This window comes from Pelophylax lessonae (assembly GCF_965119305.1).
Source record: "Pelophylax lessonae genome assembly, chromosome: 4".
Lineage (NCBI taxonomy): Eukaryota > Metazoa > Chordata > Amphibia > Anura > Ranidae > Pelophylax > Pelophylax lessonae.
This window is the reverse complement of record NC_138771.1, coordinates 264024827-264051171: the sequence shown is the minus strand read 5'-3', so window position 1 is coordinate 264051171 and position 26345 is coordinate 264024827. Positions and strand designations below refer to the sequence as shown.

The 26345-nt window shown below is 42.2% G+C and overlaps 2 protein-coding genes across 2 annotated transcripts in view; one reads left to right on the top strand and one right to left on the bottom strand.

Moving 5' to 3' along the window:
* The window catches only part of CCT2 (chaperonin containing TCP1 subunit 2), a gene marked incomplete at its 3' end in the record, with an annotated part of 54885 nt that extends 42017 nt beyond the window's left edge, over nucleotides 1-12868 (top strand). The window contains exon 16 of the mRNA XM_082253361.1: nucleotides 12608-12868. Within this exon, the coding sequence (XP_082109487.1) occupies nucleotides 12608-12638 (31 nt within the window). The remainder of the gene's footprint in view (nucleotides 1-12607) is intronic.
* An 11580-nt stretch (nucleotides 12869-24448) lies between these two features.
* LRRC10 (leucine rich repeat containing 10) lies at nucleotides 24449-25318 on the bottom strand (the record flags this gene model as incomplete). Its single annotated transcript, XM_082252759.1, has 1 exon — nucleotides 24449-25318. The coding sequence occupies one exon, from the start codon at nucleotides 25316-25318 to the stop codon at nucleotides 24449-24451; it is 870 nt and encodes a 289-aa protein (XP_082108885.1).
* Between the last annotated feature and the right edge of the window lie 1027 nt (nucleotides 25319-26345).

The following is a 26345-nucleotide window of genomic DNA, read 5'->3' as shown; positions in this document are numbered from 1 at the left end:
AAAATCGCAGATCTCCGCCATTATGTGTTAAAAAAAAAAAAAGACAAAAATCTTTCCCTTAGTAAACGCAATAACATTTGCGCAAACCAATCAAAATACGCTTTTTGAGATTTTTTTTTTTTTTACCAAACATATGTAGCATAAAACAAATTGGCCAAAAATGTTAAATTTTGATTTTTACATTTTTTTTTTTTTTTGGAAATTTCATTTAAAAAAATGTGAAAAATATTATTATTTTTTGCAAAATTGGCGCTCTTTTTTTTTTTTTTTTTTTTGTTTATAGCCAAAAAAATAAAAATCGCACAGGTGATCAAAAGAAAGCTCTTTGTGGGGAAAAAAGGACGTCATATTCGTTTAGGTACAGCGTCGCACGACCGCGCAATTGTCCGTTTAAAGTCACGCAGTGCTGAATCGCAAAAAAAGCCCTGGTCAGGAAGGGGGTAAAATCTTCCGGGGCTTAAGTGGTTAATAGTATCGTTAGGATTTTGCAGCCAAACATTCTGGTTAGAGCTGAATTTATCAGAAGATAAATTTGTGTAGGAGAGGAGTTTTTCAAATCTGCATTGATGATTCAGAGTTTTAACAGTATATTCCAGGCTGGGAGGAGTAGGTGAATTCCATACTATAAGGTTGGCCATACATGTTCAATTTTCTTGTACAACTTTCTGTTAGATTTACCAAAAACCACATAATATGAGGTCAAACCTGAACAACACTTTCACTTGTATCCTATTAGGCAGGCCTTTGTACTACATAGTTAAAAATTGTACAGAAAATTGTATAATGTATGGCCAGCCTTAGACTAACTAATTTGGCTGCTAAGAACAGCTGCATGATAAAAACTTTGAAATTGAGGAGGAATTGCCCTATGCCCAAATGTAGTAAAGTGAGTGCTAGATCAGGTGGACTGTGCATCCCTATGCTGTGGAAGGCTATACAGACTATCTTAATCCAATAACTGCTTTTAAAAAATATTTTTTTTATATTGATTGCATTTTTTAAGGCCTCTTTTCCACATCTGATTACGGTATCTGCATTCTGTAGATTTCAGTGATAATTCCTGGTTAGCCTATATTAACTGTCACAGTCACCTGTGTCCAGGGTAAGACATCTGCAGGATACACAAAAAAATGGTAGCCAAATCAACAGCGTGATGTTAACATATGGAGAATTATGCAAAGTGTTGCCTGTGACCTACATGTCTGAAACCAGCCACACACACACTAGAGCTCTCATACTCTTAAAATATATTTGAAATATGGTTTCTTCTTGGCTCTCGTAAGCAACCCCAGGTAATATCTTTAAAAAAGTTGTTTGATATAAAATACCATATGGTGTTAAAAGACAAATTACAAAATATTGTGGTTGTACAATCTTTTATATCTTTAAAAGGTAACTTCACTTTCCTGGTAAAAAAAAAAAAAAGAAAAAAACAAATAAAAAAAAGGTAGCATATAGAATTGGGACGCAGGTCATATTGTAATTGAATGGTGGTAAAAATTATATCTTTGCTTTTCATTTTTCAGTGTAATATTCTGTAAAATGCAATATTGCTACCTGTAGTTCTTTACACAGTGTACAAAAACACCCCCCAGACTTGTAATTTCCTACTTATGTGATTTGCTCACTGAATTTCCCTGAAGTTTACACGAAGTACAAATCAGATTTTAAGCATCCCCTGCAACAAAAATATTTTGAGTTACACTCAAAGGGAAATCATGTCTAAAGGGATGCAGCAGATCCTACAACTTTTCTCATTAGAGCCCTGCTGGCCAAGCAGCTGATCATTAAAAAAACACTCCCATACAGATTCACTCTGTTCATGGACACAGACAAGCCGTTATTTCTTCAGACTTACAAAGGGCAGGAATCTGCAGTTAGTTAAAATCCCTGCAATGTCCCTCAGATATTTCCAGGCTCTCGGATCCACCGTTGGATACCCTGAGCACTAACCAACTTTGATACTTTCTGCAGACTTTCCAGAAAGTGCATTACACTCCTCGTAACCTCCATTTGAAGCCTTGTTTAAGAAAGGGGGAACCCTCTAAGACCCACACTGTCCTTGTTGTATAGCTACTTAACGGACGCTTCAGATGAACTGATTCTGACATTTGTTCGCCACTGGGAAGCTGACCTAGTTTACTAAGGTCTAGGAACCTTGTTGTAGACGTGGGCCTTCCTTTTTGGCTCATAAGATGTTTTTTTGTCCCTCAGGGTCGACTGACAAGGGCTTAAAGCCTTTCAGGGCCTCCTTTGGAGGATCCAAATGAACCTGGTCTGGCAAGCTGAGAGCAGGCTTCTCCAGACCCGTGGACAAGGCTCCTTCAGCATGAAGGTGCACCCTAACCCATATCGGGGGTGGGGGCGTCTTCGCTGGTTTCCGGAATTGTTGACTTCCCTGGTGCAAGACAAGTGGGTCCACAAAGTCATTTGGTCCAGCTACAAGATTGAGTTTCGCTCTTGTCCCCCTGGCAAGGTTCTTTCCTTCCAACTTGCGCCTGTCCCCGGACCGCTTACATGGTCTGTTTGGGGCAGTACAAGACCTGTTACATTAAGGGTTTTTACTCAAACCTGTTTACAGTTCCCAGGAAGGCAAAGTGCGTCCAATCCTGGACCACAAGGCGCTGAACTGCTTTGTGCAGTCCATTCACACGGTGGTGGCATCCCTGCTTCAGGGGGGATTTCCTTGCCTCTATCGACATCAAGGATGCTTACCTTCGCATTTCAATATATGCCAGTCATTAGCGCTTCCTCTGCTTTGCCGTGGGAGAGGAGCATTATCCGTTTGTGGCATTACACTCTGGTCTCGCCTCTTCTTCTCTGGTCTTCACAAAAGTGTTAGGCCCGGTGCTAGCTTTGCTACGCCAACGGGGAGTTGCGGTACTGGGCTACTTGGACGATCTCCTTCTGCGAGTGAAGTCTACTTCTGCTCTGGTGGAAAACCTGGAGATAATATGAACTACGCAAGAGTTTGCTGGATTCTGAATTTTCAGAAGTTTGCCATGATTCTGCCCACAAAGCTGTACTATCTGGGCCTGACTCTGGACTCTGCTTTAGCCAGAGTGCTCCTTCTTCTGAACAAACTCCAGAAATTACAATCTGCAATTTGTCTCCTGCTGTCCAACAGATGGTCATCCCTCTGGACATGCATGCGGGTGTGGGGCGTGATGGTGTCTACCTTCGAGGCAGTTCTGTTTGCACAGTTCCATACAAGGTCCCTGCAAAGGGAGCTTTTGACCAAATGGGACAAGACCGCAGTCTCTGGACAATCGGATCCGGCTGAGTCGGAATGAAGGAGTCCCTGATATGATGGCTTCTTTCTCTTGCACTTCGGCTGGGCAAATCCATTTGTCCCCTTGTATTGGACAGTGGTTACCACGGATGCCAGCCTGTCCAGTTGGGGAGAAGTCCTCGGCAAGCATTCTGCTCAGGGGATCTGGACGCTGGAAGAGTCCAGACTACTAAACAGTTTCTCAGAACTCCGAGCGATGTGTCTGGAACGTTGGACAGATCGTCTTCAGAGTTGTCCAGTGCTCATTCAGTTGGACAATGCCACCGCCGTGGCTTATGTCAATCACCAAGGTGGCACAAGAAGCTTCCGGCTCTTGAGGTAGGTAGCATTCTAAGGTGGGCAGAATGGTTTGGTTTGTTTCAGCCCTCTCCACCGTACACATTCCCGGGGTGGAAAACTGGCAGGTGGATTACCTCAGTCGGTAGCCTTTGGATCAAGGGGAGTGGGCCCTTCATCCGGAGGGGTTTCATCAGTTGTGTCCATGGTCGGTCACCCCCAAGCTGCATCTGTTGGAGTCTCGGCTCAACAGAAAGGTGCAGAGGTTTGTGGCTCGGTCAAGGAATCCTCTGGCAGACGCCACAGATGGGCTGGTGGCCCCATGGGGTCAGTATCGTCTGATTTACGCCTTCCCTCTCAAGCTTCTGCCAAGACTTCTACGCAGGATCGAGGCAGAAGGAATTCCAGTCATCTTAGTGGCTCCGGACTAGCCTCGCCGGGCTTGGTACGCAGATCTGGTGCGGCTTGTCGCCAACGTTCCTTGGAAGCTTTTTCTCAGGGAGGATCTGCTGTCCCAAGGACTGATCTTCCATCCTGCTTTACAGTCGCTGGCTTTGACAGCTTTGAAGGTGCTGAAGGATAGAGGTTTATCTGATTTAGTGATTCCTCCACTGTTAAAAGCTAGGAAATCTACTTTTAGGAGGATCTACCACCGTACATGTAAGACGTACATTTCGTGGTGTGAGTCTCTTGGGGGGTTCATCCTCGCTCCTTCTCGTGGCTCTGATCTTAACCTTCCTTTAACGGGGGGTTAAATAGAAATTGACCTTGAGTACCATCAAGGGCCAGGTGTTGCCTTTGGCGGTCTGGTGCTTACCTTTCTTCAGGGTGTCCGACATTTGGTTCCTCCCGTGTGGGCACCATTGCCGCCTTGGGACCTTAATTTGGTGCTTTTGGTCCTCCAGAAGTCTCCCTTTGAGGATCTTCGGGAGATTCCCCTGCTTACGCTTTCCAGGAAGGAGGCCTTTTTGGTGGCTATCACCTCTGCGTGCAGGGTGTCGAACTGGTGGCGTTATCCTGTCGTTCACCTTACCTGGTGATTCAGAGAAGGTGGTTCTTCACCCCTGTCCATCGTTCCTTCCAAAGGTTTTCAGATTTTTCATTTGAATGAAGACATTGTGTTGCCTTCCCCGTGTCCCAGGCCTAAACATCCGAAGGAAATTTCCTTGCATGTCTTGGATGTGGTCCGGGCAATTGGGGTGTACCTGACCGCTACGGAGTCTTTCAGGAAGTCAGACTTTGTGCTCAGGGATGGGCCTCTTAAAGGTTTGTCTGCTTCCTCTGGGACCATTTTCCAGATAGATCCGGCAGACAGTGATTTAGGCCTATTCCTTCAAGGGGCAGGTTCCTCCTTTCCACTCTACTTGGGTGCTTGGCGCCTCCTGGGCTTTCCGTCAAGCGTCAGTGACGCAGCTTTGCAAGGTGGCCACCTTGTTCTCGGTGCACACTTTCACAAAGTTTTATAAAGTGAATGTGTTGGCATCTACTGATGCTTCTTTTGGCCACAAGGTTTTGCTGGCTGCTGTTAGGGGACCTGATCCTCGTCAAGGGGGTATTGTCTTTCTCGATCGTTCATCGACAGACGCAGCTCCATCTATAGGGTTATGTTCCTCCCATCAGGAATAGGCACTAGGCTGGAAAAAAGCTTAACCACACCTATGGGGCCTGTCACTGCAGGCATAACCTCACACACTCTATCATCAAGCAGTTTGTTACTGCCTAGTTTAAAGAATAGGACCTAGCTTCCTGCTGGGACTTCGGTCTTAGCTATTAAGGGAAAGTTTGTTTAGTTTGTGTTTTTTTTTTTTTTTTTTTTTCACTAGGTAGTTCCTGAGGACCAAGATCCAGAGGAACTACAAGCAACAGCAGGCTGAGTTTTTGCATTGGATAATCTAGATCCTTAAGGTCTCCCAGCCTGGCCAGCGAGCATGAGCAGGTTATAGTCCCGAACTAGGCCTCGCCATGACAGTGCCCCGAAGGATCGGGATGAGCCTGCGAGTGGACCGTCTCGCTGGGACGCAAACGACCTGGAACGCCTGCAGTCACACTTTCCCCTTGGCTGACAGCACCATCATCCCGGGTGGGAGGTGATCTGTTTCGGAGTGCCGTTGTGGCGCTTATTTAAGGGGGGTGACTTGTCCTTTGTGTGCCCCTGGTCAGGGATTTTCCAATGCCTATTGTTCTGGGCCCCCTTTTGGTGGTCCTGGAGACCGCATGGGGGCCGCCATTTTGGCGGTTTTAAAGAGACACTGCCCAAATATTTTAAAAAGTGTAACATGGAGTCCCAGGATAATATTTCACCTGCAGACCCCCTAGGAGCAACTGTGGGACCTTCTGGTTCAGTCTCAGCCAGAGATTGCAGCCGTTTTGCAAAATCTGATTCATTGCTAGCGCTGCCAGCCGCAAACGCCCTCACCTCCATCAGCAGGGTCTTCGGACACTGATATTGATATGGCCGCCGCAGATGCAGACCACCCTGAGGGGTTGGTGTCGTCGCATTCTGATAGTGAAGACCTGTCGTCCTCAGCCGCTGTGGGGGAATGCGCTTTGAGGGAAGCTCTGATAGTTTCAGTGCGGAAAACATTAAAATTGGCTGCTGAACCCACAGCGCTGAAAACACAGGTGTCTTTTGGGTCCTGCAAATCCCATAAATCGGGCAAGGTGTTCCCTTGTCCGGAATTGTTTCATACTATTGTGGATGAACAATGTCTGCGCATCAAGCACTTACTGGTGCCTAAGTGTTTTTGCTTAGATGGACTGTACCACCAAAAGTGGATCCCCCGTGTCCAGGTTGAATAAAGCAACTCTGGTACCGGTGGAGAAGTCCCCAACTTTTGCGGACCCAATGAATAGACGAGTGGAATCCTTGTCCCACCATTTATACGTGGTAGCATGTCACCTAATAAAGACTATCTTTGTGAATGTTTTTGGTAGCACAGACTGCTACGGAATGGGTGAAGTTACGTGGAAGCTGAACGGCTCCCCCCTGCAGTGTTGGAACTACTGGACCAGTTGGCTCAAGCTCTGGTGTTCATGTGATATGTCCCTTAATTCAGCCCTGTTAGTGGCCAGGGCATCGGCAGTGGGGATTGCTATTAGGCGCAAGGTGTGCCTAAAAAGCTGGTCGGCAAACCAGGCTTCTAAAAAGGCCTTGACTGATCTTCCCTTCTCAGGGGAGAGGCTGTTTGGATCCTCTCTGGACGAGTTGGTCAGAGGTATCCCGGGGGGGTAAGAGCACTCATCTTCCCTAATCCTCCAAAGGCAAGGCATCACGTCCTAGGCAGGGGCCTTCCTTTAATGCTCGTACACGTCCTTTTTGTGCCTTTTGGGTCGCAAGAAAAAGGTAAATCATCAAAGTCTTCTGGGGGTTCCAAGAAGCCGTGGTCGGGGAAAGCAAAGACCGGCCAGTCTGGACCTGCAGACAAGTCTTTGTCTGCATGAATGGGCACCCTCACCCGATTCTGGGGTGGGGGGGGGGCATCTTAGTTTCTTTCTGGAACCCTGGACCTCCTTGGTTCAGGACAAATGGGTTCACAAACTGATCCGATCTGGTACAAGATGGAATTCTGGTCTCGCCTGTCGGACATTTTCTTTGACTATCCCCAGTCCAGTTAAGGGACTTGCGAGAGGCGGTACACAATTTGCTGTCGCAAGGAGTAATTGTACTGGTTCCTTTTTAGGAAAGTTTTTCAAGGATTGTATTTAAACCTCTTCACCGTGCCCAAGAATGAAGGCAAGGTGCGTCCCATCCTGGATCTCAAGGCCCTGAACCGCTTTGTGCTGGTATAGAAGTTTCGGATGGAAGTGGCATTACTCTACCAGGAAGATTTCTTGGCCTCCTTAGATATCAAGGACGCATATCTACACATCCCTATTTACTCTGGGCACCAGCAGTTTCTTCGCTTTATCAATTTGTAGTGTTATCTTTTGGTTTCACCTCAACTCCCAGAGTGTTTACCAAGGTCTTAGCACCGGTATTGACATTGCTGCGCCAGCGGGGGATTGCGGTACTTGGGTACCTAGACGATCTCCTGCTGAGAGGGGACTCTGTCAGTCTTGTTGGGGATCTGACGGTCACTGTCCGAACTCTGAAGAATCTCAATTGGAACATCAATTTCAAGAAATCAACGCGGACACCTGTCTTGAGACTGGATTATCTGGGCTTGACTCTGGATTCAGCCTTGACCAAGGTGTTTCTTCCCCCGCACAAGCTGCAAAAGTTGCAGGAGGCGATTCGGTTGTTGGCAAACAATTTGTCATCTCTGAGTTTGCATGCAGGCCTTGGGTCTGATGGTATCAACCTTCGAGGCGGTTCCTTTTGCTCAGTTCCATACCAGACCTTTGCTAAGGAAGATTCATGTCAAATGGAACAAGGATCCAAAGTCCTTGGACTCTTTGATTTGGTTAAGCCACAACACAAAGTCTGCTCTGTTGTGGTGGATTCAGTCTCTAGCACTACGCAAGTCCTTCCTTCCCGTTTGTTTTAGACGGTGGTGACCACGGACGCCAGCCTATCCGGCTGGGGCGGGGTACTTGGGATGCTCTGTGCTCTCACGGTACATGGACAATGGAAGAGTCAAAACTACCGATAAATGTTTTGGAGCACAGAGCAATAAAGCTTTGACTGAGCCATTGGACGACTCGTCTACAAGATTGTTAGGTTCAAATTCACCAAGAGTGTCTTGGCGGCCAAGGAGGTAGCTGAGATTCTGGCCTGGGTGGAAAAATTTATTCCAGCCCCCTCTGCTGTACACATTCCTGGTGTGGAGAATTGGCAAGCGGATTACCGGAGTTGTCAGGTGTTGGATCAAGGGGAGTGGTCCCTGCATCATGAGGTGTTTCATCTCCTGCGTGTTCGGTGGGGGACTCCCAAGGTCAATCTGTGTTTGCTTCTTGCCTCAACAAGAAGGTTCAGAGATTTGTAGCCAGGTCTCAAGATCCTCTGGCCGACGCCACAGACGCTCTTGTGGCTCCTCGCAGTCTGTATCGGCTAATTTATGCCTTTCCTCCCTTGAAACTCCTGTCAAGGCTTCTGCGCAGGATAGAGGTGGAAAGCATTCCCGTCATTCTGGTGGCTCCGGACTGGCCTCGCCGATCTTGGTACGCAGACCTAGTAAGACTGGTCGCCGATGCTCCTTGGAAACTTCTCAGGGAAGATCGGCTGTCTCAAGGTCAGATCTTCCATCCTGCTTTAGTCGCTGGCTTTAACTGATTTGCTGTTGAAAGCCAGGTGTTGAGAGATAGAGGTCTTTCTGACTCGGTATATCCTATGCTATTGAAGGCTAGGAAGTCGACTTCTAGGAAGATATATCATTGTATGTGGAAATCTTATATTTCATGGTGTGAATCACTGAAGATGCACCCTTGCTTGTTTTCGATAGCTAGGGTTATGGGCTTTCTGCAGAAAGGAGTTGTGGGCTTTCTGCAGAAAGGAGTTGAACAGTGGTTGGCTTTGGGCACTATCAAAGGCCAAGTTTCAGCTTTGGCTATATATTTCCAACGTCCCGTTAGCTACGCATGTTTTGATTAGTACTGTTATACAGGGAGTGCCCCATGCGGCTCCTCCGAGAAGGTCCACGCTACCGCCGAGGGATCTCAATTTGGTATTATCTGTTCTTCAAAAGCCTCCTTTTTGAGAATATTCGGGAGATTTCTCTGCTTTCGTTGTTCCAGAAGGTTGCCTTCTTGGTGGCTATGACTTCCGCTCAGAGTATCTAAAATGACAGCGTTGTCCTGCCGCTCATCTTATATGGTGATACACAGAAATAAAGTGATACTTCGACCTAATCAGTCATTTCTTCCTAAGGCTGTTTATGATTTTCATCTGAATGAAGACATTGTGTTGCCTTCACTCTGACCGAAGCCCAAACATTCCAAGGACTTTTTGCGTTGCACTCTTTGTATGTGGTTCGGGCGATCAGGGTCTGTCTGGAGATCACGGAGTCTTTAAGAAAATCAGACGCTCTTTTTATCCTTACCGAAGGACCTCGCAAGGGATTGGCTGCATCTGTGGCTACCATATCCAGATGGGTCAGGCAGATGGTAGTTCAGGCTTATTCACTGAAGGGTCAGGTTCCTTTTTTCCCGGTGAAGGCGCATTCTACGAGAGCGCTGAGTGCCTCTTGGGCTTTTCGCCATCAGGCGTCGGTGCTGCAAGTTTGCAAGGCGGCAACTTGGTCGTCTGTGCATACGTTTACAAAATTCTACAAAGTAGATGTGTTGACATCTTGAGATGCTTCCTTTGGCCGCAAGGTTTTGTAGGCTGCTGTTTAAAGAGAACTGTTTTTTTTTCTCTTTGAGGGTGTATTGTGTTTTCAGGGTGAGCTCCATGTTACCTGGTTGACAAAGTTTAGCTTTTGGGGAGTTACGTTTGCGCTGTCTTCCCACCCCTCATGAATATACTAATTTGGGACATCCCCTATAGTCTCTGAATAGATGGAGCTGCATCTGTCTGAACGATTGATGCAAAAATCCATTTTTTTTTTTTTTTTTTCAGATGGGCTCCAGTTTTTTTTAGCCTGGTTGGCTACTGTTTAACCTTGGGAATTCTTTTGCTGTTCCCACCCTCATGTTTAACACTGCTTTGGGACGTCCCAACGCTTATGAAGATCTTAAGTTGTGTCCATCAATGAACAAAAGAGAAAATGGGTTTTTTGACTTACCGTAAAATCCATTTCTCTGATGTTCATTGACAGACACAACACCCACCCCTCTGGAGTTTTAACTCTTCTGACACTGCTTGTAATTAAACTGAGTGCCTATAGCAGAGAGAGGGCATATACCCACTGGGACTGCCTATGGGGATAGCCAGATTTATTTTTTTTCTGCCTAGTCTTACTCCTGTAGGGGGCAGTATAACCCACGGTTATGAAGATCTGAAGCTGTGTCTGTCAAACATCATAGAAATGTATTTTACGTTAAGTCAAAAATCCCATATTTTGGCTCGCACATCTTCCATAGCGAACCAAAAATTAGGAAGTATGGTACAAAATTCTTTCATGATTGTATAAAGTACTCTTTGTACTCCACAAGATGGATGGATATTTCATACTTTTTGGTCCTGTCCTGTTTTGGGGCCTCTGGGAGGAGGTGACGACCACCATAAAACATTTGACCTCTGTTGATTTGAAAGGTAATCTGGATACATGCCTACTCCACCGGAGGGAAAGACCTCTCCGAAAATATAAAAAATCTCTTGCAATGCAATTACTCAACTCTGCAAAGGCTTGCATCCCTGCCTTGTTGATGCAGATTACTGGTAGATTTCTCTGAGAGAAAAAAAATAAAAACATTTACAATACTTATTGATAAATGAATAATTCATAAATGCTAGCTGTGTCGGCATAACGGACTTTCCTATTTTTTGATAGTTTGTATTTACTTAGTCTCCTTTAATCTTCAGTTTAATTTCAGATCTTGGTATGATTTCTCTTGGGCCCCATGGCCCCCTGGTATCACTGTCTTACGTCCTGTAGTTCATGCAAAGCTGCATACATACAGTCTGCAACCCTTTAGTTCCTGTTTTTTTGTTTTCCTGTCAGATTTATATGCCGAACTAGCGGTAATTCTCTGTACTCCTAATTTTAACAGCAATATGTACTGTGATAACTTTTATATGTTGTGTCTGAGAAGCTTTTCCATAATAAAAGAATTAAAAAAAATCCTTACAATGCACACAGATGACCCAAAGGGTGAAGCCCCCCCTCCCCCCCCTAACAAAAGTGGAGTTACTCTTTTAAGCAGCCATTTCATTGTCAGTTCACACATTGTTATAATATGGTTAGGCAATTAATATAAAGCATACATTTAAACATGTACAGATACTACAAAACGCTTCCCTAAGCAGTAAAGTGATTATTACTTTATAGTTCCGAACTAAAGTGGCTTAATCTTTTTGAATTTAGTGGTATATGACCTTCCTGTAAAGTCTAGTTTAGATGTGAAAAGCGTAACCATAACCAATATAGGCCTAGGTGATTGCTTCTGTTTTAGGCTGATGTCTTTGCAGGAGTAGAGAAGTCTAAACCTCATTCTTGCATGTGTTCCAGGAACAAACTCATTTATCACATTAAGTGGATATGCCTCTGGTGCACATGGGGCTGCAGAGCTCAGGCTGTGGATAAGAAAATCTGTGGATGTGCGTTTAGTAACCTGATTCTTAAGAAGTCCTAAAATAACTAAGAAGATGACAGTTCAGAATTAAAGGATTAGTTTACCTTTTAACAAAAAATAAATGCACAATTTTTTTGCTGGTAAAAAAAAGTGCACTTAGGATTTTCTGTTTTGGAAGCCTGTGAAGAATTGCACCAGCGATCTGCTGATCGCTGGTACTACGCAGAACTTCTGCAGACCCGTACTTCATACAGGCAAGCAGATACTCACTGACAGGAAGAATGAATGAGCTACCACAGTGATACAAGCAGACAGCTGCAAACGATGTTGGGACTTGTAGTTTTCCATTCAGAGTACTGTGAATGACATGGCTGGACAGACTTCAAATAGTGACAGCGGATGCCTGGAGAAGATGCCCACCTGCTCTCACTGGGGGGGGGGGGGGGGGGTAGTATTGTGGGGCTTGGGGAGATGGCTGCAGCTGCTGGAACATGTTACTTCACATGTTGTTTCACCCTAGATACGGGTGGCATATGTAACCTGTTCCAAAAGATTAACTTATCCATTAAAGCACCTAGAATCTGCAAATGGGCACATTGCAAACAGTTTTTACAGGTTATCATTGGATGAGAATAGGATATCTGCTATGCTCATAATTTTATATAATGATGGTTTCTTTAAATAACTTCTGTTCAGGTTTGAATTTTAAAAAGTGGCTTCGGAAGGGTAAAAAAAAAATAAAATCTGCTTATGGGCTTAGACACTTGTCTGGAATATGTCCAGTTTATAAGCCTGTCATACGTTTTCAAAAGATTAGCTGTGAATAAATATATGAAGGCTTGAATGACGTCCTAATTTCTCGTCTGTAATGTTTTTACTATGATTGTGTCTGTTTTTCAGTCTAATAGTTCTACTTTTCTCTCTTAGGAAACGTGTGCCTGACCATCACCCTTGCTAAACTTCCCAGTGGATGTCTGAGCTTGTAGACCAGACTGCATATAGATGCAGGGCAGAGGCACAGTGAAAGCTAGACACCGTTGACATCTTGGCACTTGAGGGTTGCACCCACATTGTGGTTTATTTATTAGTAAATGCTTGTTCATTTTTCCTCCACTGAAATAAATTTTGATACAGCTGCACTCCTTCCATACAAAGCACTAAAGTGTCATGAGATGTGTTTAATGAATGTGAACGCAAAATGTGTTAAATTTAGAGGCAGTTGTTTGGTTTCCCTGTTGAGCAGAATTGTGTTTGGGCATTTTTGGGGAGTCAAATGTACGATGAAGCTCCATGACAATATAATCAATGCCATTAGAACAGGTGGGAACAAAATGCATTGATGAGAACATACACAGATATCCCAAGAATTTACCTGCATCAAAAAGCAAGAATGAAGAAAAAATGTTTATTACATGTTGATTTGTGTGAAACAAAATAATAGAAGCTTTTGAGATAGACGGTTAAAATATTGCAGGAAGAAGCACGCTTTGAGACTTATTCCTTGTATTTAAATTCCTATGTATGATGAAGTGTATACATTGACTGACTGTCCCAAAGTTTCAAGCATTTTGACTGCTTGTGAGTGACCATTATAATTTGTCATATACACAGGATTATATTTACCTGGAAGAGTCCCCCATTGGCAACATGCAACTAAATTGTGGAGAAAGCAAGTTGGGCAGTAAATTTAGCTTTGTCTTCACTGCTTGAAGTTTAAGGTGGAACTAAAATCCACTTTGTAGTGGGTGGTCGTTTATCATAATAAAGTATTTACAGCATTCTTGCAAATATGGCTGACTTGCATTAGGCTGGGTTCACAGTATTGCGATGTTGGACATAGCATGGGATTTGCACCGCATTGCTGTGCAGATCACATGTAATGCAAATTCAGCCAGACAAACTGTTATGGCTGAATTCGCATTGCATTTGGACAAAAAATGGTGCAGGACCCTTTTTTTGGTCGTCTTCACACCCCTGTGATCTGATTCTTGCACCTTTTATGGCAGTTCTCACTGCGAACCAATCTGGGGGTGTCATTAACTTTGTATTGACACCCACAGTGGTTCGCATTGGTCAGTGTGAACTGCCTGAGAGAAACATGCGATGCGGGAACCTGCACTGGAATCGCGCTTGTTCCCGCATTGCAATAGTGTGAACCCAGCCTTAAAGTACTCCCTCCACAAGTGCGCAGTCTAGGCTCCAGTTGCTGCTTTGTCCCCTGCCACTGTTGCTTTGTGTCTTGCACTGCTTCTCTTCAACCACTGGCGATGTAACTCTTGTCCAAGCTTACTAGTTACTTAATTTTCTGTTTCCATTTTTGGCACTGTACAGAAACAGTATCTCAAAAGTGAGTACACCCCTCACATTTTTGTAAATATTTTTTTCTTTTCATGTGACAACACTGCAGAAATCACACTTTGCTACAATGTAAAGTAGTAAGTGAACAGTTTGTATAACAGTGTAAATTTGCTGTCCTTCAAAATAACACACAGCCATTAATGTCTAAACCACTGGCAACAAAAGTGAGTAAACCCCTAAGTGAAAATGTCCAAATTGGGCCCAAAGTGTCAATATTTTTTGTGACCACCATTATTTTCCAGAACTGCCCTAACCCTCTTGGGCATGGAGTTCACCAGAGCTTCACAGGTTGTCACTGGAGTCCTCTTCCACTCCTCCATGACGACATCATGGAGCTGGCGAATGTTAGAGACCTTGCGCTCCTCCACCTTACATTTGAGGATGCTGCTCAAATGCTACATAGGGTTTAGGTAGAAGACATACTTGGCCAGTCCATCTTTACCCTCAGCTTCTTTAGCAAGGCAGTGGTCGTCTAGGTGGTGTGTTTGGGGTTGTTTTTCATGTTGGAATACTGCCCTGTGGCCCTGTCTCTGAAGGGAGGGGATCATGCTGTGCTTCAGTATGTCACAGTACATGTTGGCATTCATGGTTCTCTCAATGAACTGTAGCTCCCCAGTGCCGGCAGCCCCAGACCATGACACTCCCACCACCATGCTTGACTGTAGGCAAGACACACTTGTCTTTGTACTCCTCACCTGGGTGCTGCCACATATGCTTGACACCACCTGAACCAAATAAGTTTGTCTTGGTCTCATCATACCACAGGACATGGTTCCAGTAATCCATGGTCCTTAGTCTGCTTGTCTTCAGCAAACTGTTTGCAGGCTTTCTTGTGCATCATCTTTAGAGGAGGCTTCAATCAATTTGATGCGGTGTGCTGCGTATGGTCTGAGCACTGACAGGCTGACCCGTTTTTCCCCCCCCTCAAACACACCTTCAACCTCTGCAGCAATGCTGGCAGAACTCATATATATGTCTATTCCCCAAAGACAACCTCTGGCTATGACGTGCACTCAACTATTTTGGTCGACCAAGGCGAGGGCTGTTTCTGAGTGGAACCTGTCCCGTTAAACAGCTGTATGGTCTTGGCCACCATGCTGCAGCTCATGTTGAGCTTCCAGTGACCAGTATGAGAGAGCGATAACACCACATTTAACACACCTGCTCCCCATTCACACATGAGACCTTGTAACACTATTAAGTCATATGAGACCAGGGAGGGAAAATGACTAATTGGGCCCTATTTGGACATTTTCACTTAGGAGTGAACAGCGATTTAGACATTAATGACTGTGTTTTGTCTCCATTCACACCTGAGCATATCATTTTCAGGTGTTTGTTCGGGCGTTTTTGCAGGTGTTTGGAGGCAGGCATTGACATCCAACAAAAACTCTTGTAATCTGCCCAAAAAAAAGCTCATACTTTTTTTTGAGCTTCAGGCATTTTGTTCAGGTGAAAAAAACACTCATATGTGAACAGGGGCCATTGAAATAAATTGGGTTTTGAGACTTCAGAGATGAGCGTTTTACGAGCTGAAAAACGCTATGGTGTGAACAGGGACTTTTGAGGGGACAGCAAATTTATACTGTTATACAAGCTGTACACTCACTACTTTATATTGTAGCAAAGTGTCATTTCTTCAGTGTTGTCACATGAAAAGATATATTTACAAAAATGTGAGGAGTGTACTCCCTACTTGTGAGATACGGTACATGGAATGAGGTGGCACTCTTATGATGCATGTGCTGTTAAATGTACATAGAAACATTTAAAAAAAACTTCTAGAAGCCAGAGGGAAAGAGTTGGCAAAAGAACATTACATGTCTCTTCTACCAAAAAACTCTGGCAAGCAGTTTTTTTTTTTTTTTTTTTTTTACTGCAGAACTTTGACTCCACTTTAAACAAAACCCGGCACGGTTGGGCGTATGCAAAAATCTGAACATGCACAGTATTTATGAAAGATAATTTTGCTAAAGGGTAAGAGGTTGCCTGAAATCTATTGCTGGCTAGCCAGCTGCCTAACATCTCATGTTGTGTAACAGCACCTTAGCTTGCATAATGGGGTTAAATAACAGAAGTATGATGATGTAAACCAAGCAGCTTTACATTTTGAAGGATACATGAAAATTATTTTACGAATAAGAACAGAAGACAAGTCTTGGCTTGTTCAAACCTCAGTGCCCAATAAAACGAACAGAAATGTGCATTGATTTTTTTTTTTCTTTTATGCAGGCCATATCAGGGGGCAAAATTCCAACATGATGCAATTTTATTCACTGCAACATACCGCTATGGTGTGGAAAGGGAACATAGATTACAATTGATCAGCACAGCTCAATAGAAATGGTGTAAACAAATTTTTAAAGCAGACCTTTTCTCAGAATATAAATATTAACTATATTCTGGGCCATAAGGATTTGCCTCCTTAATGACCAGGCCATTTTTTGCGATTCGGCACTCCGTTACTTTAACTGACAATTATGCGTTCATGCGACGCTGTACCTAAATAAAGTGGATGTTGTTTTTTTTTTTCCCTCACAAATAGAGCTTTCTTTTGGTGGTATTTGATCACCGGTGCGATTTTTTTTTTTTTTTTTTTTTTTTTTTTTTTTTTTGCGCGCTATAAACAAAAAAAGAGCTCAAAACAGGCCTTGCCATGGTCAACCAAAGAAGTTAAGTGCTCGTGCTCAGCATCATATCCAGAGGTTGTCTTTGAGAAATAGATGTATGAGTGCTGCCAGCATTGTTGCAGAGGTTGAAGGGGTGGGGGAAATCAGCCTATCAGTGCACAAGACTATACACTGCATCAACCTGGTCTGCATGGCTGTCATCCCAGAAGGAAGCCTCTTCTAAAGATGATGCACAAGAAAGCCCACAAACAGTTTGAAGACAAGCAGACTAAGGATGTGGATTACTGGAACCATGTCCTGTGGTCTGATGAGACCAAGATAAACTTATTTGGTTCAGATGGTGTCAAGCGTGTGTGGCGGCAACCAGGTGAGCAGTACAAAGAAAAGTGTGTCTTGCCTACAGTCAAGCATGGTGGTGGGAGTGTCCTGGAGATGCATGACTGCTGCCAGCACTGCGACGCTACAGTTCATTGAGGGAACCATGAATGCCAACATGTACTGTGACATAATGAAGCAGAGCATGATCCCCTCCCTTCAAGGACTGGGCTGCAGGGCAGTATTCCAACATAACGACTCCAAACACACCTCCAAGATGATTGCTGCCTTGGGGCCTCGTGTCTCACTCAGCCATTGCGGCGGTCCTACAGTCATTAGTGACTAAAGTGGACCTGGTCTTGCCAAAAAGTTGCTAAATAAAGTTATGTTGCTACCTGTAGAGTACGCTCCCTCCTTTAAAGATCCAGGGGATAGAAACGCTGAATCCTTGGTCCTTGTAGTGTGATATAGTGCTGCGCTGCCTCTCTCAAAGTTGCCAGTGACCATCTCAATTAATAAATAAATTTGCGTATTTCTCCTTGTACAAATCTTGATGGTGTGCATAAAAAAATCAATCCTAAAAAAAAAAGGTTACATATAGTCACTATGCATCTTAAATAAATACAAGATTGATATGTGAATGAACCAGTAAAGTGCTAAGTGTCCATACTTCAGTGCAAGAAAAGTGTTAGTATAGGTGACTCTGTGGAGCAAGGGAAGTCTCCATGTGATCTGTAAACAATAACCATATACACATAGAAAATTCTATTATATACAATGTGCAATGTTTATCCTAAAGTGCTGAGTGTCCATACAGTAACTAGATATTATGATTAGTATTAAACACCAAGTGATCTCTTCATATATATCTGTATCATCAATTGGGGTATTCCAAAAAAACAGTGTATCCAAACAACTTATATTGTGCAATCTGGATCATAAGTGTCCATAAGAAACGTGCAATGGGTGAATCCTTTAGTATTAGGTTGTTGAAGAAAGTGAAGGTGATCTTCAGTGCAGTGCCACCGTCCCTGTGTGACTAGCCTCTCACCTCTCTCCAGGGGGTCCTGTGACTCCGCTACTTATTTTAATCCTATTAGGTTGCTTGTAATAAGTTAAAGCTCAGATCCAGCCTCTTTGCAACATGTAATATGTTCAACAAGGTGTCGTACATTGGAAACGATTGTGAAGAAATGCCAAGATTTCTTGCTTGCAAATATGGTAATTTTGCATTTTAGCCTTAAGGCTGTTAACATGAAAGTGAGTGAGAGGCGAGAGGCTAGTCACACAGGGATGGTGGAACTGCACTGAAGATCACCTTCACTTTCTTCAACAACCAAATACTAAAGGATTCACCCATTGCACGTTTCTTATGGACACTTATGATCCAGATTGCACAATATCATTTGTTTGTATACACTTTTTTTTTAATATCCCAATTAAGGATACAGATATATATGAAGAGATCACTTGGTGTTTATTGCTAATCAAAATATCTAGTTACTGTATGGACACTCAGCACTTTATGATAAACATTGCACATTGTATATAATAGAATTTTCTATGTGTATATGGTTATTGTTAACAGATCACATGGAGACTTCCCTTGCACCACAGAGTCACCTATACTAACACTTTTTTTGCACTGAAGTATGGACACTTAGCACTTTACTGGTTCACATATCAATTCATCTTGTATTTATTTATGATGTATAGTGACTATATGTAACCTTTTTTATGATTGATTGATTTTTACGCACACCATCAAGATTCGTACAAGGAGAAACACACATGCACATATTTACTTATTTTAATGTGTCATTAAAACAGTGACAGTGCAAATTTTTAGCACTGATCACTGTATTAGTGTCACTGGTTCCCACAAAGTGTCAGACTGTCCACCATACTATCACAGTCCTACTATACAGTGCCTTGAAAAAGTTATCATTTCATACCCCTTGAAATTTTCCACATTTTGTCATGTTACAACCAAAAACGTAAATGTATTTTAGTGGGATTTTATGTGACGATGTGGCACATAAAATTGTGAAGTGGAAGGAAAATGATAAATGGTTTTCAAAATTTTTTTACAAATATCTGAAAAGTGTGGCATGCATTTGTATTCAGCCCCCTTAACTCTGATACTCCTAACTAAAATCTAGTTGGACCAATTGCCTTCAGAAGTCTCCTAATTAGTAAATAGAGTCCAACTGTGTGTAATTTATAAATACAGCTGTTCTGTGAAACCCTCAGAGGTTTGTTAGAGAACCTTAGTGAATAAACAACATCATGAAGGCCAAGGAACACACCAGACAGGTCAGGGTTAAAGTTAAGAAAAAGTTTAAAGCAGGGTTAGGTTTAAAAAAAAAAAAAAAAAAAAATATCCCAAGCTTTGAACATCTCAGAGCCCTGTTCATTCCATCTTTCCAAAATGGGAAGAGTATGGCACAACTACAAACCTACCAAGACATGGCCGTCCACCTAAACTGACAGGCTTGGCAAGGAGAGCATTAATCAGAGAAGCAGCCAAGAGGCCTATGGTAACTCTGGAGAAGCTGCAGAGGTCCACAGCTCAGATGGTAGAATCTGTCCACAGGACAGGTATTGGTTGTGCACTCCACAAATCTGTCCTTTATGGAAGAGTGGCAAGAAGAAAGCCAGAGGAAGTCCTGTTTGCAGTTTGTGAGAAGCCATGTGGGGGATGAAGGAAACGTGGGAGAAGGTGCTTTGGTCAGATGATACCAAAATTGAACTTTTTGGCCTAAAAGCAAAACGCTATGTGTGGTGGAAAGCTTACACTGCACATCACCCTGAACACACCATCCCCACCTTAAAACATGCTGGTGGCAGCATCATGTTGTGGGGATGCTTTTCTTCAGCAGGGACGGGGAAGCTGGTCAGAGTTGAGGGGAAGATGGATGGAGTCAAATACAGGGCAATCTTAGAATAAAACCTGTTCGAGTCTGCAAAAGACTTGAGACTGGGGCGGAGGTTCACCTTCCAGCAGGACAATGACCCTAAACATACAGCCAGAGAGCTACAATGCAATGGTTCAGATCAAAGCATATTCATGTGTTAGAATGGCCCAGTCAAAGTCCCGACCTAAATCCAATTGACAATCTGTGACAAGACTTGAAAATTGCTGTTCACAGATGCTCTCCATCTAATCTGACAGAGCTTGAGCTATTTTGCAAAGAAGAAAGGGCAAAAATGTCACTCTAGATGTGCAAAGCTGCTAGAGACATACCTAAAAAGACTTGCAGCTGTAATTGCAGCAAAAGGTGGTTCCACAAAGTATTGACTCAGGGGAGGCTCCACACTTTTCACATATTTATTTGAAAAAGATTTTAAAAACCATTTATCATTTTTCTTCCACTTCACAATTATGGGCCACTTTGTGTTGGTCTATCACATAAAATCCCATAAAATAATGTAGACCTACCTCGCTGGATCCCTCCCCCCTCTCGGCGGCGCGTGCGCGCCACTGGAGGCTCGCTCCCGCTGTATTCAGACACAGCGGGAGTCGGGCCAGGGGAGGAGAGGCGGTGATCAACGCCGCTCTTCCCCGATCGTCGGGGAATCGAGTCTGGAGATCCGCCCGCTTGTGTAAACAAAACGGGCGGATCTCCTATGTGACAGGCAGGGACAGATTACAGGATTCAGCATAGCTGAACCTGCGATCTGTGTCACACAATCCCCAACCCCCACACACGTCAGTAAGCATGAGGCATACATTTAACCCCTTGATCACAAATAAAGTTAACCCCTTCCCTGCCAGTGTCATTATTACAGTAACAGTGCATATTTATAGCACTTATTACTGTAGTAATGTCACTGGTACCTTCAAAAATGTCAGTTAGGGGTCCGATCTGTCCGCCGCAATGTTGCAGTCCCGCAAAAAAAATCACGGATCGCCGCCATTACTAGTAAAAAAAAAACAAACAATAAAAATGACAAATCTTTCCCGTAGTTCGTAAACCCGATTACTTTTGCGCAAACCAATCAAAATACGCTTATTGTGATTTTTTTTTTACCAAAAATATGTAACAGAAAACAAATTGGCCTAAAATTTTAAAAAATTTTGATATTTACATTTTTTTTTGGAATGTTATATATCAGAATGTAAAAAATATTTTTTTTTTTTTTCAAAATTGTCGCTCTTTTTTTCAAAAATTAAAAAATCGCACAGGTGATCAAATACCACCAAAAGAAAGCTCTATTTGTGGGTAAAAAAAGGAGATAAATTTAATTTGGTACAGCGTCGCACGACCTCGCAATTGTCTGTTAAAATAACCCAGTGCCGAATCGCAAAATATAGCTTGGTCAGGAATGGGGTAAAATCTTCCAGTCTTAAAGCGGTTAAAAATACGCTCATTGAGGAATTTTTTGTCAAAGACATGTAGCTAAATACATTTTGGCCTAAATATGACAAAAATTGAATATATTGGATATTTTTTAACGGCCAAAGTAGAAAATGTCAATTTTTTCGAAAAATTTTCACTCTTTTTTTTATTAATATCGCAAAAAATTACAAGTGCAGAGGTAAATACCACCAAAAGGAAGCTCTGTTTGTGGGGAAAAAAAGGACGTAGATTTCGTTTGGGTACGACGTTGCATGACCGTGCAATTGTCAGTTAAATTTGCGCAGTGCCAAGTTGCAAAAAGTAGCCTGGACGTAAAGCAGGAAAATCCTCCGGTGGTATATTGGTTAAAAGAAAAGAACTCACTGCTCAAGGTGTGTAAAAGCCTGATGACACCCACTGGTGCACACCCCGGCTCGCCTCCGTGGATATACGAATAAAAAAGAAAGAATTGGCAGCACTCCAGATGAAGTCAAAATCCAGTTTTATTGACTGGACATCCCAACGTGACAATAGTGACAAGGTAGACGTGTTTCACACACTACACTGTGTGCTTAATCATTAATAATGTAATTATTAATAAAGTAATGATTAAGCACACAGTGTAGTGTGTGAAACACGTCTACCTTGTCATACCATAGTTGGTTGACGCTATAACATTTGCGTAAACCAATTAATATGTGCTTATTGAGGTTTTTTTTTACCAAAATTATGTGGCAGAATACAAATTGACCTTAATTTATAAAGAAATTTGATTTTTACAATTTTTTATTGGATACGTTTTACGGCAGGAAGTAAAAATTGGTGTTTCTTTTTCAAAATGTCCAGTCTTTTTTTTTGTTTAGAGCACAAAAAAAATAAAAGAGGTGATCAGATACCTCCAAAAGAAAGCTATATTTGTGGGGAGAAAATTATATAAATTTTGTTTGTGTACAGCATTGCATGACCATGGAATTGTCAATAAAAATGACGCAGTGCCAAAAAGCAAAATATGACCTGCTGATAAGGGGGGTAAATCATCCGGAGGTCAAGTGTATACAGCAATGTCCAAAACATTCCTCCCTGGGTATCAAAATATGCTAGGTAAGCTATTTTCTTTTTTAGCAAGTATAGCAGGTAAGCTATGTTTTTTATTTTTTTATCTATCCTTATGTCTACAACTTACAGTACAGCCATGTTCATTTTATTAAAGTTATAGATGTAATTTTTAGCAGTATAAATACTTTTATTAATAAAGAGAAATTATGAAATCATTAAACAGCCTTCGGACCACAGCTTTTATATTAGAAAATGCCTTAAATTATCTCCAGCTAATTACCATATACCTAAACATTAAATAACATGTTTCATGAGTCCATTCTATATATGTACAGTATATAAATAGTGATTGTGTCAGAAATTATTTGTTAAACGGCATACCTAGTACACGAGGTGGATAAAAATAACTGTAAATTCATTAAATATAAAACCTAAACATTTGATTGTATCAAATCTCTTATAAATTGTTTAGGAAATGTGTTTACATGAATTTTACCGGTAAAGAAAGCATTACTTACATAAAGGTCTGTAAAGCTGTGATAATATTGGGAAGATTATTACTTTTTGCATATCCATAGTAACATTTAATGTAAGTATTCATCCTCAATAAAGCCCGTATGAATTATGAAGGGTGATTCTGATTGGCTGGGAGAAACATTTTACCTACTCCAGAAATGTTTGGCGATAATGCCAGAAAACCAGTGCCTTGATGTAGCATAGAATAGGAATTGCTCCTGTCAATTGAGTGATGAAACCAAATGAAAAATCCGCTTTTTGATTACATTGTATTCTGCTATGAAAGTAATTTCTTTATCAACAAGGGATGAGGTTTACCTGACAAGATAAATGTCTCCTCAGTAGGCATATTATAATTATGTGAGACAATTTGACCAAGCCAACCAAGGTTTCTACATGTTACACCATTTGATTCTTAGGGAAAAAAAAATGTGGAGGCATACACATGTAATCTGTCCTTAGCAATAATACTTTCCAAATAAAAAATATTCTTTTTTCTTGATTAACAATTAGCTCCATTTAACCGCTTTACCCCCGCTCACATTGCTGCTACTGCGGCAATGTGGCTCGTTCCCGTCGGCTCGTACCTACGTCGCTGGACTCCTCCCCTTGTGGGCGGTGATCAACGCCGCTCTTCCCCGATCGTCGGGGAATCGAGTCTGGAGATCCGCCCGCTTGTGTAAACAAAGCGGGCGGATCTCCTATGTGACAGGCAGGGACAGATTGCAGGGTTCAGCATAGCTATCTGTCCCTGTGTCACTCAGTCACCTCCCCCCACACATGTCAGTAAGCACCAGGCATACATTAACCCCTCCCTCTCCAATAAAATTAACCCCTTCCCTGCCAGTGTCATTTTTACAGTAACAGTGCATATTTATAGCACTGATTACTGTAGTAATGTCACTGGTACCCCCAAAAATGTCAGTTAGGGGTCCGATCTGTCAGCCGCAATGTCGCAGTCCCGCAAAAAAAAAAAAATCGCAGATCGCCGCCATTACTCGTTAAAAAAAAAACCCACCAAAAATGACAGAAATCTTTCCCTTAGTTAGTAAACGCAATAACTTTTGCGCAAACCAATCAAAATACGCTTATTGCGATTTTTTTTTTACTAAAAATAGGTAGCAGAAAACAAATTGGCCAAAAATGATAAAAAATTTAGATTTTTACATTTTTTGGGGGGGAATTTCATATAAAAAAACGTGAAAAATATTGTTATTTTTTCAAAATTTTCGCTCTTTTTTTGTTTATAGCGCAAAAAGTAAAAATCGCACAGGTGATCAAATACCACCAAAAGAAAGCTCTGTTTGTGGGGAAAAAAGGACGTAAATTTCGTTTGGGTAAAGCGTCGCACGACCGTGCAATTGTCAGTTAAAGTCGCACAGTGCCGAATCGCAAAAAGTGGCCTGGACGTAAGACAGCAAAATCCTCCGGTGATAAAGTGGTTAAAGTACTTAGATTAAAAAAAAAGTATGTATGTAAAAATGCAAAAAATACTTCTGCTAACTTGACTGCATCTTGCCATACTTAAAAATTTGATATAGTCTGTAAAATTAAATATAGGAAGTGGTTGCCTCCACAGGACTAACATTCTGCGGTGTTGCTTCAGTAGCACCTGTAGATTGTATGTCTTTACTTTCTGTGACCTTTTCAAGCTCTGCTTCCACCTCAAACCTTTTCTTTGGTTCTGGAGTTTCTTCAGACCATCTTCCAACTCTGCGAACACCTTTTGCTACTTTTGGAGCATTGCGACATGGATTGTGGTCATAGATAACAAGTTTCAACCCCAACATATGCTTTAGACTTGGGAAAAATTGAATACCATTTCTGTCCACATCAATGATTTCCAGGAAAGGCATTTCCAAAAAAACTGGTGGAAAATCAGCAAGGAGAGTTCCTGACATCCAGATACTTTTCAGTTCTCTTAAATTTTCTAGCTCCTTGGGAATGTTGCGGATTGGGTTGCAACCAGCGTGAAGCGTCTTAAGGTGAGGCAGCTCACAGATGACACTAGGCAAATTTGTGAAATAATTGGCCTCAATCCAAAGAGTATGCAAGTTGTTTAGACAACTTAATTCTTTTGGAAGGTCTTGAAGATGATTGTTTCCAAGGTATAATATAGACAACTGCTTGAGGCTGCATACAACTAGTGGAAGAACTTTAAAGTTGTTAAAGTCCAAGGCTAGAATTTGGAGGTTCTGCAGCAGCTCCAGTTCTGGAGGAAGGTTGGCTAGGTTGTTGTCACTTAGGTACAGCTTGACAAGTTCTGTGAATGTACATACTCTTAGAGGAAATCTCCTAATTTGCATACTGCTCAAGTCCACCATCTTATCTATGGGCATTTCTTCCAGGTCCCCTAGGAGGTATTTTTGGCAGCTGTTTGATGGGATGAAGGCAATAATTCCTCTCACCGTATTGCCCATCTTCTATGTATTTCACAGAAACTTCATGCTCTGAGCCTTCTCTCTCTGTCCCTGAACTATGTTTTGTGAAGGCTGTTCAGAGTGGCATTTCAGTCGTTCCATTACAATACATTGTTTACATGGTAACTGCGATTAATCTCAAGAGTTGTGAAATGTTACTGATAACTGAAGGAGCATCTGGTGATGGGACGGACAGACGTGACTTAAAAAAAAAAAATACCTTCCCTTGAATCTGTTCAACTCCTACAAAAGAAAAACGAAACTAGCTTTCCAAATCCAAAGAATATACAGTTTCTGGCAAGCATTCATGTGAACAAGGAAAGAAATATGGTGTGGTATGCACATTGTTATTTATGAAGATATGTACACTCCGATAATGAACATCTGAAAAGGCAGGATTTTTAAACTTGGATTCATTTTAGCTAAACATTCCAACTTTAACAGGCCGAAAAAAAAAATCTGATTTAATCTGAAGCTGTTTAAAGTACCTGTCATGAATTAAAAATAACTCACACAGCTAATGGTTAGATAATTGAATTAATTTGCACACAACCAAACCTACTGATGCACATGAGTTTATTCACCAAGAGCCCTAAGTGCTCTTGAAGATACATGCACAGAATGCTGCATGTATTTTTTTTTTTATTCCCATCCAAGACATTACCACTTCAAAGGATTGAGTTATATGTGTCACATTTTCCATTTGTTTTAGTTTGAAATATTTTACGAGAAATATGAAGGGATCATATTCACAATTTAACCCCATACTTCCCATTGCCTATACTGACCTAATTTTGATGTAAAAGAAGAACCCAGCTAAAGCCTTTTTATATCTATCCTTGTGCCAATATACAACCCATATAACATGTTCAACACACCACCTGCTGATTCAGAGATACTTACATAGTTAGTCTGGTTAAAAAAAGACGCAAGTCCATCTAGTTCAACCATTAAAAGTAAAAAAAATCATACAACCCCATATACACAATCCTATACCCACAGTTGATCCAGAGGAAGGCAAAAAAAA